Here is a 13,559-nt window from a genome sequence, read left to right on the forward strand (position 1 = left end):
TTTAATTATTTACCACAATTAACGGACTGTATGACACACAGTGAGTCATTGTAGACACTAGCAATCAAAAGTTTGGACACACCCTATGAATTTAATGTATTTTCTTTTATTCTCATGACGATTGACGTTGCAGTTTCTCACTGAAGGCATCAAAACTACATATGAACACACATGGAATTATGTGGGGAAACAATAAAATTGTAAAATAATCAGACACGTTTTATATTTAAATTCTTCAAAAAATAGCCACCTTTCATAAAAATTATTTAATGTGTTTTTCTTTGCTGCATAATTACATACATCTTGCTCATATATTTGATGTCTTCACTATTTATCTGTAGAAAGTTGTATAGATTAAAGAAAAATTGCATGAGATTTTTTTTTTGTAGTGTATAACAAAATACACTGTGGCTACTTTTTGGAATACTATAAAAGTAGTAATGGTTTTCAGTTATTACAATTACAGTGAAGCTGAAGTCAGCAAGATAACTGGACATATGTGATGACTGATTTGCAACACTGATCTGATTTACAACAGATCACAAGTTATTAAACAAAAATCAGAATATTACAAACAAAAACAGATCACAGTATTTCAACTTCATCTTTTGTTGATTGATTTGTTCCAAGACAGCAAATGGACAGGACCAACAAGTCTATGACTTTCAGTCAGAAAGAAGAGAGAAAAAAAAATCCACCGGTGTGGGATCACTCCAATTAATTAGACTGGTACAAATCTGGAAATGCATTTAAAAAAAAAAAAAAAAAAATAGAAGAAGTAAATGTGTACAAATCCAAGTGCATGGCTTCCCAATTGCCTGATTGAAAGCCAAACACTGCCTCTGACACATGGATGGACTATTCATAAATTATTATTAGTTTACATCATGTACATGTATTTACAAGAACGTGCGTCGTACAGTCTATCGTGCACTCTTCAAATGAGGGCCTTTAGTTGGTCCTGTACTGGCTATTGACCTCATTGAGGATCACATCCATCCTGTTATCTTCGTCAGCTGCGATTGTTCTGTCGTCAAACGGGCTACCTGTAAGACAGCACTGCAGCATTATTTCCTGTGGCTAAAAAACAAAGGATTTTTTTTCAGACTCGCCACAAGAAAGACGAGGGCAGAAATAAACATAGTTGCTGTCAAATACAGTGCAATCTTCCATATGTTTGTCTCATTCAATAAATCCTTGAAGATCACCATAAAGTTTCCCCGAATGAATTCAACTGCATTTAGCCTGTTTATTCTATACTGAGGGTGTGAACGTGGCCGTGGCTGGTTACGTACTGAGGCCGTTACTCTGGTCCGAGGCGTCGCTGAAGAGGAAGGCCGCAGAATTGTTGGAATTGGACGACTCTGAAGACTGAAGAGACGTCAGTCGTGTCACGGACGACTTCTTTGCTGTCTTCTGTGTGGCCGTGCGACTCCATTCTGTGAAGAGAATTTCAATTGAAGTGATTTGGGTTTCACTGGAGACCAAACACACTTGAATCATTTTGCACCAAGGCAGAAAGCGAGTTTATCGAGGGGAACCATCAGAAACCAGATGGAGAGCGCTGTGAAGTTCTCAGAGGAACATCTTTACCCGAGTTCTCTGCCAGCCTCATTCTGCCGCAGCAAAGGTACGTTCTCCACTGCCTCCTCACGTTTTCCTTCGCAGCACAGTGGAACACGAAGATAAAGAAACCTAAACAGCAGAACGACAATTTATGATGCAAACTTAGTGATCAACAATCCTGCTGAAGTAGAAAAAAAAAAAAAGGTAGTCTGAAACCAGATGACATTGGAACGATTATCTGCTGGACACATATATATGTATGTATTGCACCTGAAACATTTGGTCAAATACAATTTGCAAATGACCATTTAATAATATTGTTAACAGGTAGAAAAAAATATTGGTTGACGGAATGTTACAGCTAACATTTAAAATCCTATATCACAGCCAGTTTTCCAATATTTTACTTCAACTTTCATCAATAAATTATCCCAAAAAAACTTCTAGACAGTCAGGTTCAGCTTCCTGTTGAAACTAATGCTTTGTTGTCCCTCAGCCGCACCTTGTTTTTATCTGCTGACTTATCAGGCCTTGTTTTATCACACACTTTCAGTATAGCGGTGCAAGAAAAATAAATACAAGATATGTGTGTCTAATTTCTGCGGAGTTTGCCGACTGGAAGGAGACACGGTGATACATTTATTTTCTTGGAAAACAAGCAATTCATCATCAGATCATTAATTATAACTTTGTCGTCGCACTTCCCGCAAACTGAAGAAACGAGCACGCCCTCGTCGGAGCGGACTGAGTCAACTGACCTTGCAGGGAGTTGAAGATGGCGAAGAGGTACATGAACGCCGTGTTAACAGGTCCCCAGGCAAAGAAGGCAAAGCCCCAGGTGAGTCCCAGCAGGATGGTGATGCCTGACACGCTGCGCACGTCCTGCAGTGTGGTGCGGTGACTGGAATTGTGGGGATTCTGCCTCTTGATCCGGCACAGCTGCACCAGCACCACCACGAACATGATGAGGTTGAAGACAAAGATGATACAGAAGTAGGCCACCACGGCCACGTAGAAGGCCACGTCGTTTTTCAGCCAGCAGCTGACGGGGGAAGAAGAAGAGGTGGCGTGAGTTACCGGCATGTGGCCTCTTGGATTTTTTTTCTTGCGCGTAAATTCATCGCATAGATGCTTACAAGACGTCGCTTGTGCCGTCAGCGAACCTTCCGTAGGAAACGAGGCCGTAGTTGTCCTTGTCAATGGCGATGACGATGATGACCACGATCATCGGCACGCCCCAGCCCACCAGCGAGAACTTTAGCATGTAGCGCGATATGTAGCTGTTGAAGACTTTGACCAGGGCCAGGTACATGTGGACGGCCTCCAGGCCCATCCAGGTGAAGGCCACCAGCAGGAAGTAGTGGAGGAACCAGGCGGTGGAGATGCAGAGGCCCACGGCTTCGGGGTAGAGAGCCAGCCACGCGTCCACCAGGAAGACCAGGTTGAGCAGCAGCAGGGCCATGCACAGCTGGATGAGGATCTTGGATGGAATGTCCTTGCGCAACTTTCTACACACACACACACACACACACACACACACACACACACACACACACACACACACACACACACACACACACACGTCAGGACTTGCCGCTGAAAAAAAATCTTCTGTCCTTCTCGACCGCATGGCATGGGCTTGATATCTCACCCGAAGGACAAGTAGGTGAGGAGGGTGATGGACAGGAAAATGGCAGAGACTCCACAGCCGATGTAGGTGATGAAGGTGAGGATGGTGGCCTGCACGCGGCTGAGGATGGGCTGTCTGGAGATGTCCTGCATGAGCCGTGCAGAACAAGATCAGAGGCTTTTTTTTTTTTTGGGCGAGTGGGAGCAAACTTCACCAAAAATAAAAAGCTGCATGGGAACGACTGTACTCCTACCAGCAAGATCGCAAAGCTTGTTAAATGGTTGCAGCTGCAAAGTGTCTCATTGGCCGTGCTGTTCATCATAAAGCAGCCATCTGAATTCCAACCCCCTGATCTGTCTGTGGGAAGAAATTCCACACGGACCATGTTTTCTTCTTTTTTTCTCTTTTTAATTTCTAAGGACATGCACTTCCAAAAAAATATCTTACTGTTCATTGCGAAGTCCCAGAAAACACAGGAAGCCACAAAATTTGCCTGTGGTTTAGGGTAGAAAAAGAAATTGTGTTAATCTGTAATTGGCAGAGACACACAGAGCGCAGGCTCCTCCTCTACTGCCATTTTATTTTGTTGACAAACTCACAGGAACGGGCTCCATGTTTCTCAGGACAATTTCAACATTTTCCTGCAGACCAGCGATGGAGAGGTTGGCCACACTCGCTCCCAGAATCCCACTGTTGAGTCGCCGTTCTCCCAACGATCCATCCTGGCCACCAATTCCAAAAGCAAACAAAAAAAACATGGGAGCATTAAAACGCGCTCCAAGTTCCTGATCTGGAGTGCGACACTTTTGTCCCCGCCCAAAAAAAAAAAAAAATAGATGTTGGCAGAGGCAACAAATTCACAATTTTCCCTAAACCAGGGCTGGGCAAACTACGGCCCGTGGGCCATATGCAGCCCATTAAGCTTTTTAATCCGGCCTGCCAAACTTAAAGAAATTATATTAATAGTCAGTAAGTAATAAAAAAGCTGTATTTCATCCATTTTTTCAGTGTTTTATGAGTCATTTCAATAAAGACCTAAATACCGTAGGGCTGTGAAGACACTGATTTTCATTTGTTCATTTTAAATCGACATTAGAGCACCTGCTGCTGCTCCGGCCCCTCTGTCAAGTTTTAGAACCCATCGTGGCCCACCAGTCAAAACGTTTGCTCATGCCTGCCCTAAACGATGGTGCCAATTTTGGACTTTTTGTCGTGTAGGCGTGCGTGCCGCCAACGTGCGCACCTGGAACACTGCGCTGCTCTGGTAGAAATTGAACTGGACTCTGGATACCAGCTGCTGCTGCTCTGAGGTCAGGCTCTGCGTGAGGGAGGCAGGGAGCCTGATGACGCCCTGGGGGACGGACGAGTCTCTCCTGGAGCTCCTCCTCAGCCTGCGATCCCGACGGACCTGCGAGACAGATGGCACATGGACACACAAGCTTCAGCTTTTGTGATTTCATATTCCCTTCAGCAACAACTCAGTACGCTGTTTTTCTGGCACCAAATGATTTCCTGTCAACTGCTACTTTTAAAAGATCTGAAACAAATCAGGTTGAAACTTTGAATGTAATACAGTGTACGGTGTCATGTACGGTTATTATAATTTCTTTTTACATCAGTAGCATTAAAAATGGAACAAAACAACATCAAGTGAACAAGGCAAATTGAAAGAGCTCTACGTTGCTGTGTTAATTTGGGTAAAAGCAAATGTTGGCAACACCTGCTGAACACATAAGGGTAAAATTCACAAATTAAGAGCCTAAAGCCATTAAAAGCCTCAAATATAAACACTTCTTCTTTTCTTCTCTCAGCACTGGGCTGAGCGCATTCCTGCCTCATGACTCACTGCACCAGTGATGGAAAGCGATTAAAAAAAACAAAACAATGCCACTTTGAAGACTGGCCAACATTCTGTTTGGAAATTCAACAATATATTTGTGAAACAAGGTCAACATGGTAGCAAAGTCACTGATTCAAGCAGAAAGATAACGACGCCTGGTACGAAATTACTTCCTTCCTGATAAACTGTAAAAAACAAACAAACATTTAATTTCTAAATATATATTTTTTGTTATTTTATTGGTAAGTGCAGATTTTTCATTATTATTTAAAAAACAAAACAAAACAAAACACCTCTCATGTTTTCTACTAATGTGATTAACTAAACCAGTAAAGCAACATTCTTACCTGTACAGTATTGGGGTCAACGATAGAGAAGGACGTTTCCTGGAAATTAGCGCCATCTGCTGGTTTAACAGACAGAGCCAGAGACGAGGACAGAAGCGTCTCGGCCTGCTCGCCCAGAACAAGCTTCAGTGCCACTGTGTCAACTACCCCAATGATCCTGATTGGAAGAAAAAGATGAAAAAATATGAAAAAAAGTATAAATATACATATATATAGATATATATATATATATATATATATGTATATATATATACATATATATATATATGGTGTTGGTGGTGCAAATTAATATAATTCTCATTTGTCTTGAGCCTTACTATGAGGGAATAAAGGATGACATGTTTATCGGTTGCGTGTCATTTTCTGGCGTCACCTGTTGGAGGACTGGGAGAGAACCTCCGGAGTGGCGCCCAGCAGGCTGCTGACGATCTGGACGGAGATGTTCCCCAGTGACAAGCTGACGTTGGGGCCAGACAGAAGCCTCTCCAGCTCAGACACCAGCTGACTGATCTGGCTGGCGTTCAGGCTGGACACGTTCCTGGCCAGATCCAGCAGCGCGTTGGCCCGACTTTCCGCTGTGGGGTGTTCGAAACAGGCGCTGTCATCACTTATAACCAGCTCAGGGGAAAAAAATTGCTCGCACTGGCAAACGACGCTGTCAGCAAACCTGATGCGGTGGTTGTCGGCCTGTCTGACGTCGTCACCGTCGCTCCGTCTGTGGCTCTTGCCGTTGTGCCAGTTGTCGCGGCCACGGTGGAATCAGGAGCACCACCGGAAACGGCGGCGGTGGTGGTGGTAGTGGTGTTGATGGGGGTGGTGGTGGTAGTGGTGTTGATGGGAGTGGTGGTAGTGGTGTTGATGGGGGTGGTGGTAGTGGTGTTGATGGGGGTGGTGGTAGTGGTGTTGATGGGGGTGGTGGTAGTGGTGTTGATGGGAGTGGTGGTAGTGGTGTTGATGGGGGTGGTGGTAGTGGTGTTGATGGTGTTGATGGGGGTGGTGGTAGTGGTGTTGTTTGGGGTGGTGGTAGTGGTGTTGGTGGTGCTGTTGATAGTGGTGATGATGGTAGTGTTGATAATGGTGGTGGTTGTATTGATTGTGGTGGTGTTGATGGGGATGGTGGTGACATTCAAGGATTCAGCTGTTGTGTTCATAGGGGATGAAGTTATGTTTGCAGATGTGGTGTTTGGTTGTGCTGTCGTTGCTGCAACATTTGGGCCCGCAGTGGCGAATGGGTCCGCCGTGCAAAACCCCTCCAGTGGCAGAGTTGCATTCTTTCCATTCTGACTGTGAAGAAGAAAAAGGACAAATCAGTATTTCATCGAGGCCCGATAAGCGGTTGCACAGATTTTTTGTCAGGCTTGTTTGCAATAGAGAGGATACAAACCAGCTGGGGATGTTGTGCTGTTGTGCTGTCGTGCAAAAGGTGCCGGGCGCCAGATCGACTCCGCACCACGTGAAAGCCTCGTCCAGCGTGCCGTTGCTGGTGTAATTGTCACAAGTAGCTGCGGACACGTCAGAAAAAGCAGGAAGTGACGAGTCAAAGAGGAAGCTCATGTCCTGTCCTGCGCAAACCCTCGGGGTTGTCACGCACCCATCCTCGCCACTTGTCTGTCAAAATGGACTGGTCCAGAGTGAGGCTGCAACACCTCCGTCACGGCCGCTGACATGTTACGGTTGGGAAGCTCCCACGGTAGTTTCAAAACCACTGTGCAGCTCTGTAGACTGGAGCAAGAGGGAGGGTCAGTCAGTGTCAGACCAGCATCAGACCGCTTTAAAATGATAGTTTGGACTCACTTTGTGGACGCGATGACGCAGGCTGCACTGACTCCCTGACAGGAGATATAAGATCAGTCAGAATATCAGATTAAAGTTACAGCTGTAGCAGCTGTCTGGGGATAAAACCATCCAGTACATTGAAATAGCTGATCAAGAGTTTCACTTCTTGAAATTTTAGCAACAAGTGGCAAACTTCCTGAGGAGGGACAAAAATAATAATAATAATAATAATAATAATAATAATAATAATAATAATAATAATAATAATAATAATAATAATAATACCTCACGCTACACTGTCAGCCGTCTGAGAAATCTTTGCACCAATAACATCAAGTGAAAAAATGCAAAGATAAAAATGTATTCCCCAAAAAGCAAGCAAGAAAAATCCACTATTGCAAAATATTTCCCTGTGCAGTTACCTTGCTCTGAGATAGAAACGTGACCAATTCACATGTTTCTCTGTGAAGAAAGATGACAAAAGACAAATGTTCATTCCAACTTGGAAACACTGTAATCAAACTCGGACGTGCTTCATTAGGGATGAAACTCACTGTGAAAACTGTGAGCAGTTCAGGGCTTGTGGGCTTTGAGAAAACTGTGAGGAGTCAAGAAACTCTCGTTAATGTGGCAGTTTCTACTGGAGGCAAGAATTTGAGGGATGAAAGCAAACAGACACCTAAGGCACGTTGACTTACCTGGGACAAGATGCGGAATATGTCGATTGTGACGTCACTGATTGAGAGTTGAAAAGTGTAGTATGCATCTAAAACAAGCAAGCAGACGCCTTACAAATCGTGTGTTCAATTCGTAATGTTGAAGATTTAGTGAGGTGATAAACACTGACCGGTTCCATTGCAGTAAGCAGAGCAGCTGCAGTTGCTCTTCTGAGAGCCTTAAGTCGGAGCAGAAAGTGATACAACAGAAAAAAAAACAACAACAAAACAACAGTTTATCAATCAGTCTATAAAGTGTATAAAGTGGCCATATGAAGTTTTTGTCTAGAGTCAACAGGACATGACAGACCTAGTGGGAGTCAACTGCAACTTCTTGGAACATTTATTTGTTACTCAATATTCATTTAGCATTTTTGTGTGTGTGTGTGTGTGTGTGTGTGTGTGTGTGTGTGTGTGTGTGTGTGTGTGTGTGTGTGTGTGTGTGTGTGTGTGTGGGTTGTGTAGCTCCTCAGGAAACGTTTGGAGGAAGTTCAGCGCTCACCTGCGCCACAGTGGGAAGAGTTGCTGTGATATTCCACAAATGCAGAGTCGATGCTGTAGAAAAACAAACTTTGGTCAAAATACGATCTGCTCTGTCCCAGAGCAGGTCTTATCGCTGGGGCTCAGTCCCTAAAAATACCATGTTGAATTAGCTCCATGGTCATAGATGCAGCTGCTTTCCTCCTCTGGGTGGCACTCATGCTGTAGCTGACCTGAGAGCAGAGGATTTTATTTTTTTTAAATATTCTATTAAATTTTCTGTGCTGACCACTGCGGTCGTGTCTGACGTCAGAGTTTGCAGCACTCACTCGTTCTGTCGGCTCTGTTGCCCACCACCTGCATGTCGGAGGAGTTTGTGTTGGCTGTGCAGAGCGTCTGGAGGATGCAGCACGAGGCAACGCTCTCTCTCAGCTTCAGCATGATGACGCAGCTTCTAGGGAGCAAGATCAGATTGACATTTAAAATCGCATTGAACAAAAATGACATTTTTTGTTCGATGTGACTTACGTTTCCGCCGTCTCCTCACAGACCACCTCCATTCCCTGTCCAAACACATTTCTGATTTTGTCAATTCGTCCTTGATGCTCATTGCGCACACTGACCTTTGAAATGTGAACCTACCTGAAACAGGCCAGTTGTGTTTCTGCTGCTCGTCCCACTGAAAAATTAGAAAATGTCAATGAGATATTGTATTTAAATGAGGGCGACCAGTGTTAGCTTCTCCTCCAATCCAACACTTCATCTTAAGCAAAAAAAACACCCAGTGCGTAAAACTGCAACCGATTCAATGACAGAAGATTTAATAAATATTTCTGTGTGCGCAGTGGTGTGCAGCACTGTCGGCAAGACAGGGCCCAAATCTCAAAGGTGCCAAGATTTCCATTCCGCTTGGATAAAAGTAAATATTTAGCGTTCCCAAATGTTATTGCTGCGGTTATTTGCATGTTCTGATTCCTGTTTTGACAGCTCTGACCCTCCTCCTTCCCCACCCAGCGTCAGTATGTGTGCGTGTGTGTGTGTGTGTGAGAAGAGAGAGAGAAAAAAAAAAAGGCTGATTTGAATCACCACCTGATTCCAATTAGCCATCAACTAGTGTGTATCCTGCCAATAACTGTGGCTCCAACACTTTTATCATTGGGGTGATTAATTGTGTCTTTAGACTCAGTAGTAGCAGTTAAAAGGAAAAGCCGGTTTATATTATTTTGTCAGTCCCATTATTAATTGTTTTTATGTCCATTTTCTCGTAGGAAAATTTTGGCCCTGGTTTTTGTTTTTTTGTTTGCTGCGTTGGCAACGCTCGCCTCTAATGCTACTTTGTGACCTCTGACCTTAAACTTGACTGAGTGGCTTATTTGTAAGCAAAGAAGAACAAGGGGCACAGACGTGTGTGACCCCGGTTTCCCGAGGCCTGAGCCACAGCGCAACACCCAACACAACACAAATTTGCTGCACCTGCTCAGTAAACACATCACATCCAGTAGACGCTAGACACTAGCGGCTGGTTAAACCACTGCAACAGGATGGATATTTTTGATCCTCTCACTCTACTATTGCGACTGCATTTAACCATCTGGAACAAATATTCCAAACAAATAATATACATTTCTTTCAAACAGCAGAGGAAAGTAAATGTTTTTGCACTGTAATTCATTTACCTGGTTTGCATGTCATTGGCCTGAGCTTCACGAACGACCCGCCGTCCGGGGGAATTGGGATTTGGATGCGGTCTGTTTTCACTCCGAAACACCTGCGAGCTGATGCCCAAGTTTAGGGTTGTAGTGGGGACGCTGTGTGGCGGGGTTGTTGATGCTGCAGGTTTTGCAGATGCAGTGGTCGTTGATGCTGCGGTGGTCGTTAATGCTGCAGTAGTTGTTGCTGCTGCTGATGTTGCCGCCGCAGTGGTTGTTAATGCTTCTGCAGTCGTCGCTTCCAGTGTCGTGCTCGCTGTGGTTGTGCGGTTACTCCCAGTCGTGGCCGTCGCAGCTGGAGCGGTGCTGCTGCCGGAAGCGTTGGAACGCATCTGTGTCGTTGCTGCGGCGGTGTAGTAGCTACTGGTGACTGTGGACACAGTCGCGTTTGCAGTTTGAAATGTGGACGTGGGTGTCGAGGGAGGCTGGGTGGTTGTGTTTGGGTGGTTTGGAGGCACACAGCTCTCCAAGTCGGACTGGAAGACCTGGGTGAGCTGAGAAAAGGTGCACACTGCTCGTTTATCATCAAGTGGCCGAGCTGCAGGTCATTTTTGTTGTTGTAGAGTATCTGTTACATATTTGGCTTCCATACATACCCAGGCCGTGACCTCTGAAACATTCCTCTTTTCATTGGCTGCCACACTAATTGTCACAACATAATATGCTGCTGCAATGGAAGAACAACGGCGATTTTTGAGAATGATTCAAATTAATCCAGCACGGATGAAGAAATAAATCCACCGAAATAAACAGATTTGTGCTGCTCATACAAAATAGCATCGGGGGGTATTGAAAAAAAAACTCTCTGATTAGATCTAATGGTCTAATCTCCACTTTGGCAGACAACGGTAGCCAGAATTGGAGAGTGGTTTCCTCTACATGGCCTGCGGCCTGCAAGCCAGCAAGAAAAGCGGAGCTGTTCACACAAAAGTCAGTAAAAGATGGCATTGTGTTGATGAACCTTCATGATAACATGAGCTCGGTTGTACTCATTCAAATAGCATCAACGTGTGACATGTGGGTTACATTAATAGCGGAAGAGCCTGATTACAAACAAGGAGGAAGCTGAAAGGAACTCTGTTATCAAAAATAAGTGAAAAAAAGGCCCATCGCTATCTGAATTTTCTTTTTGTTTGATCTGAGAATGCAGCTGCTTTATGCAGCCAGTTATTCCAAAGGCTCTTTAGATCACCAGGAAGCAGCGTGTTTAGCCCTCTGTTTACAGCCTGTTGTCTTTACTTTCCTGATAAAACTGATGCTTAGCTGGTCTTTCCATGTGTTTGGAAAAGCAAACACAAAAACAAGGGCTACATCAGGCAGCCTCAGAATGTGAACCAAACACCTGGAGGTGTGTGAGAGAGTTGTGTCCATGAGGTGTCTATGCTCTTTGTGACATCACAGAGGGACATTTCTTTCCAATCCGTGTGTTTTAGCTTGCAGAGTGCAGCAATCAACGGACTTTTCTCATTTTTTGTGCTTGTGTTTCTTATTGTTTTCTATTTAGGAGTTTACACGGAGAAAACTACAGGACCGATTTTCCAACTAATTACTACATCTTGATGTTTGTGGCCAGTTTTGCTGGTTTACCTGAAGACTGCTCTTGTGTTGTGGTTGCAGTCAGGGGGCTGGATGTTGTGGAGGTGTAATTACAGGACGCCTGACCTGCACAGAGAGAGAAGAAGACTATTTGTGACCCTGCAGACTCAAGGAGCATAGAAGAGTCAAACTTACAAAAGTTGTAATAATGAAGAGTAATAACTCAGTGCCATTTTTACTCAACAAAGCTTGAGTATTGATTGTCAAAATCAAATCAAATCACATAACTTGCTCCCTGTTACTGATTTCATAAGGGAGGCAGATTCCAAAGCCATGTGTTGCACTTTCGGTGTGTGTTCACTGTTTCTCATATTTTCCGGCTTCCTACATCACTTTGATGTTTCATCTGACTGAAGCGCAGACGGCAATCAGACTGGATCAACAGGTTACGTGTGCGCTGAGTGACTGGTACGTCAGACATGTCACTCTGGTGATGCAGATGAATGGGCGCAGCAGACCTGCAGGTCTAGCTCAGGGGACCATTGTCTTCTGTCCTAAGCTGACTCGTCAATGGTTACCTGTCAAGAGGGCGGCCAGTAGCAGTCGGAAAAGATGTCGAACATGTGATCCTGACTTCCTCGCACTGCACAGGGGGAAAACAAATATCCAGCCATTATTAGCTTTTGTTTAAGTGACCATTGAGCAAATGGATTTATTTGACTAAGGCGACACCCGAATACACTTCACTTTAAACACACCCTATATTGTATAGCCAGAGCGCAAATACAGCAGAACAAACAAGTCACCTTTCTCACTGCAAACAGTAAAGTGTCAACACGGTGGTACAATGAGAGTGAGATCGAGTGGACAAACAGTAACGGACAATTTTCACGTGATGAAGTGATTCAACCTATTTGACAGGGGGAAGAAAACGGAGACAGAGAGAAAAAGGCAAAAAAAAAGAAAGAACAAGCCCCAAAATTATGAAGAATCCCCCCCAAAAATGATATAAAAATACATATATACTGTATGTATATATATGTCAGGCTTACACTCCACATCAAAGTGGGCCGATAGAAGCGGGCCGAGGGGTTCATTCAAGGCAAAATGAATGAATAAACATATTGTAGTTATTTTGGTATCGGAAGAAAAACAAAATATTGACTCCCTCAGTAATTCTCAGGAAAATGTTCCCATGAATCAAGCTATAAAAAAAAAGTTGGAGGGAAAAAAGTTGGAGCCGCGATTTATATCTTATTTGATGGGAAAATAGGTGGTTGAATTGGTTAGTCGTTAAAAAGGAGCAAAAGAATTATGTTTTTAAGGTATCCAAAACAAGACTGAACACAATGCCGAAGCACTGGAGAAGTAAAGGTACTGTGGAAAAAGGATTTGTGAAAAGTAAACAGAACTTAAACAGTGACTGAGGCTGCTGAAAAGAAGAGGTATGTCAGTGGTCGGGTTTGATTTAGCTGTGCATCTATATATAGAAACATGTCCGATAGCATTTCATTTGTGTGCCTGTCATTCTCATTTTACCTGTGGTGCTGAAAAGACCTGAGCCGACACGAAGGTCCGCTCTGGCTAACAGCAGGAGCCCCCATGACTTCTTCCTCCCGTTCCATGGAACATGCCTCCCTGTCGCCTCTCCAAGGTCCACAGCAAAGCCAAAAGCACTTTGATCAGGTGTCGATTTGCGATTTGGAAACTTCTTTGTTGCTATTGTGAGGAGCGACGCTTACTGGTTCACTTTCGACTGGTTTCTGAAGCAGGGTGATTAGGTGGCATCTTTGACCCACCCCTTTAGACGTCAGGGCGAACAGGTGAACGACGCATACCTTCACTTTCCCCCAGTGTTCTCCTTTAACCCTCCTCTTAATATTGGATTTTAAATCAAAACAGAAAAAGTTGCAGTGTAATAACACTTAATAACAGTAGCATTGCCACACAGTTTGTGTA

At 44.1% G+C, this 13,559-nt stretch overlaps 2 protein-coding genes across 2 annotated transcripts in view; both read right to left on the reverse strand.

Moving 5' to 3' along the window:
• Positions 1 to 13,559, reverse strand: part of LOC142891736 (uncharacterized) — a 125,199-nt gene that overhangs the window by 2,072 nt on the left and 109,568 nt on the right. The window lies entirely within an intron of this gene.
• On the reverse strand, positions 54 to 13,365 carry LOC142892101 (uncharacterized). Its single transcript, XM_076032155.1, has 30 exons — positions 13,140 to 13,365; positions 12,179 to 12,243; positions 11,652 to 11,726; positions 10,661 to 10,731; positions 10,032 to 10,558; positions 8,998 to 9,034; positions 8,884 to 8,918; positions 8,685 to 8,809; positions 8,516 to 8,588; positions 8,378 to 8,430; positions 8,007 to 8,054; positions 7,858 to 7,925; positions 7,714 to 7,757; positions 7,582 to 7,621; positions 7,178 to 7,212; positions 6,975 to 7,105; positions 6,768 to 6,885; positions 6,051 to 6,667; positions 5,757 to 5,958; positions 5,384 to 5,540; positions 4,440 to 4,604; positions 3,796 to 3,918; positions 3,644 to 3,689; positions 3,450 to 3,553; positions 3,218 to 3,342; positions 2,703 to 3,074; positions 2,325 to 2,608; positions 1,594 to 1,695; positions 1,296 to 1,439; positions 54 to 1,046 (listed from the first exon to the last, which is right to left on the reverse strand). The coding sequence occupies exons 1-30, from the start codon at positions 13,223 to 13,225 to the stop codon at positions 952 to 954; spliced, it is 4,167 nt and encodes a 1,388-aa protein (XP_075888270.1). The 5' UTR covers positions 13,226 to 13,365; the 3' UTR covers positions 54 to 951.

This window comes from Nelusetta ayraudi, unplaced genomic scaffold (assembly GCF_046127955.1).
Source record: "Nelusetta ayraudi isolate G7.1 ecotype Tasmania unplaced genomic scaffold, CSIRO-AGI_Nayr_v1 ptg000033l, whole genome shotgun sequence".
Classification (NCBI taxonomy): Eukaryota; Metazoa; Chordata; class Actinopteri; order Tetraodontiformes; family Monacanthidae; genus Nelusetta; species Nelusetta ayraudi.

Bases quoted from the DNA above. Each gene is read 5' to 3' on its own strand.
- LOC142892101 (XM_076032155.1), bottom strand. From the start codon at position 13,225: ATGGAACGGGAGGAAGAAGTCATGGGGGCTCCTGCTGTTAGCCAGAGC. The intron at 7,213-7,581 runs GTAACTGCACAG...ATCTCCTGTCAG, and splicing joins CGTTTCTATCTCAGAGCAAG to GGAGTCAGTGCAGCCTGCGT. The intron at 1,440-1,593 runs GTAAAGATGTTC...TTCTCTTCACAG, and splicing joins GAGGCTGGCAGAGAACTCGG to AATGGAGTCGCACGGCCACA.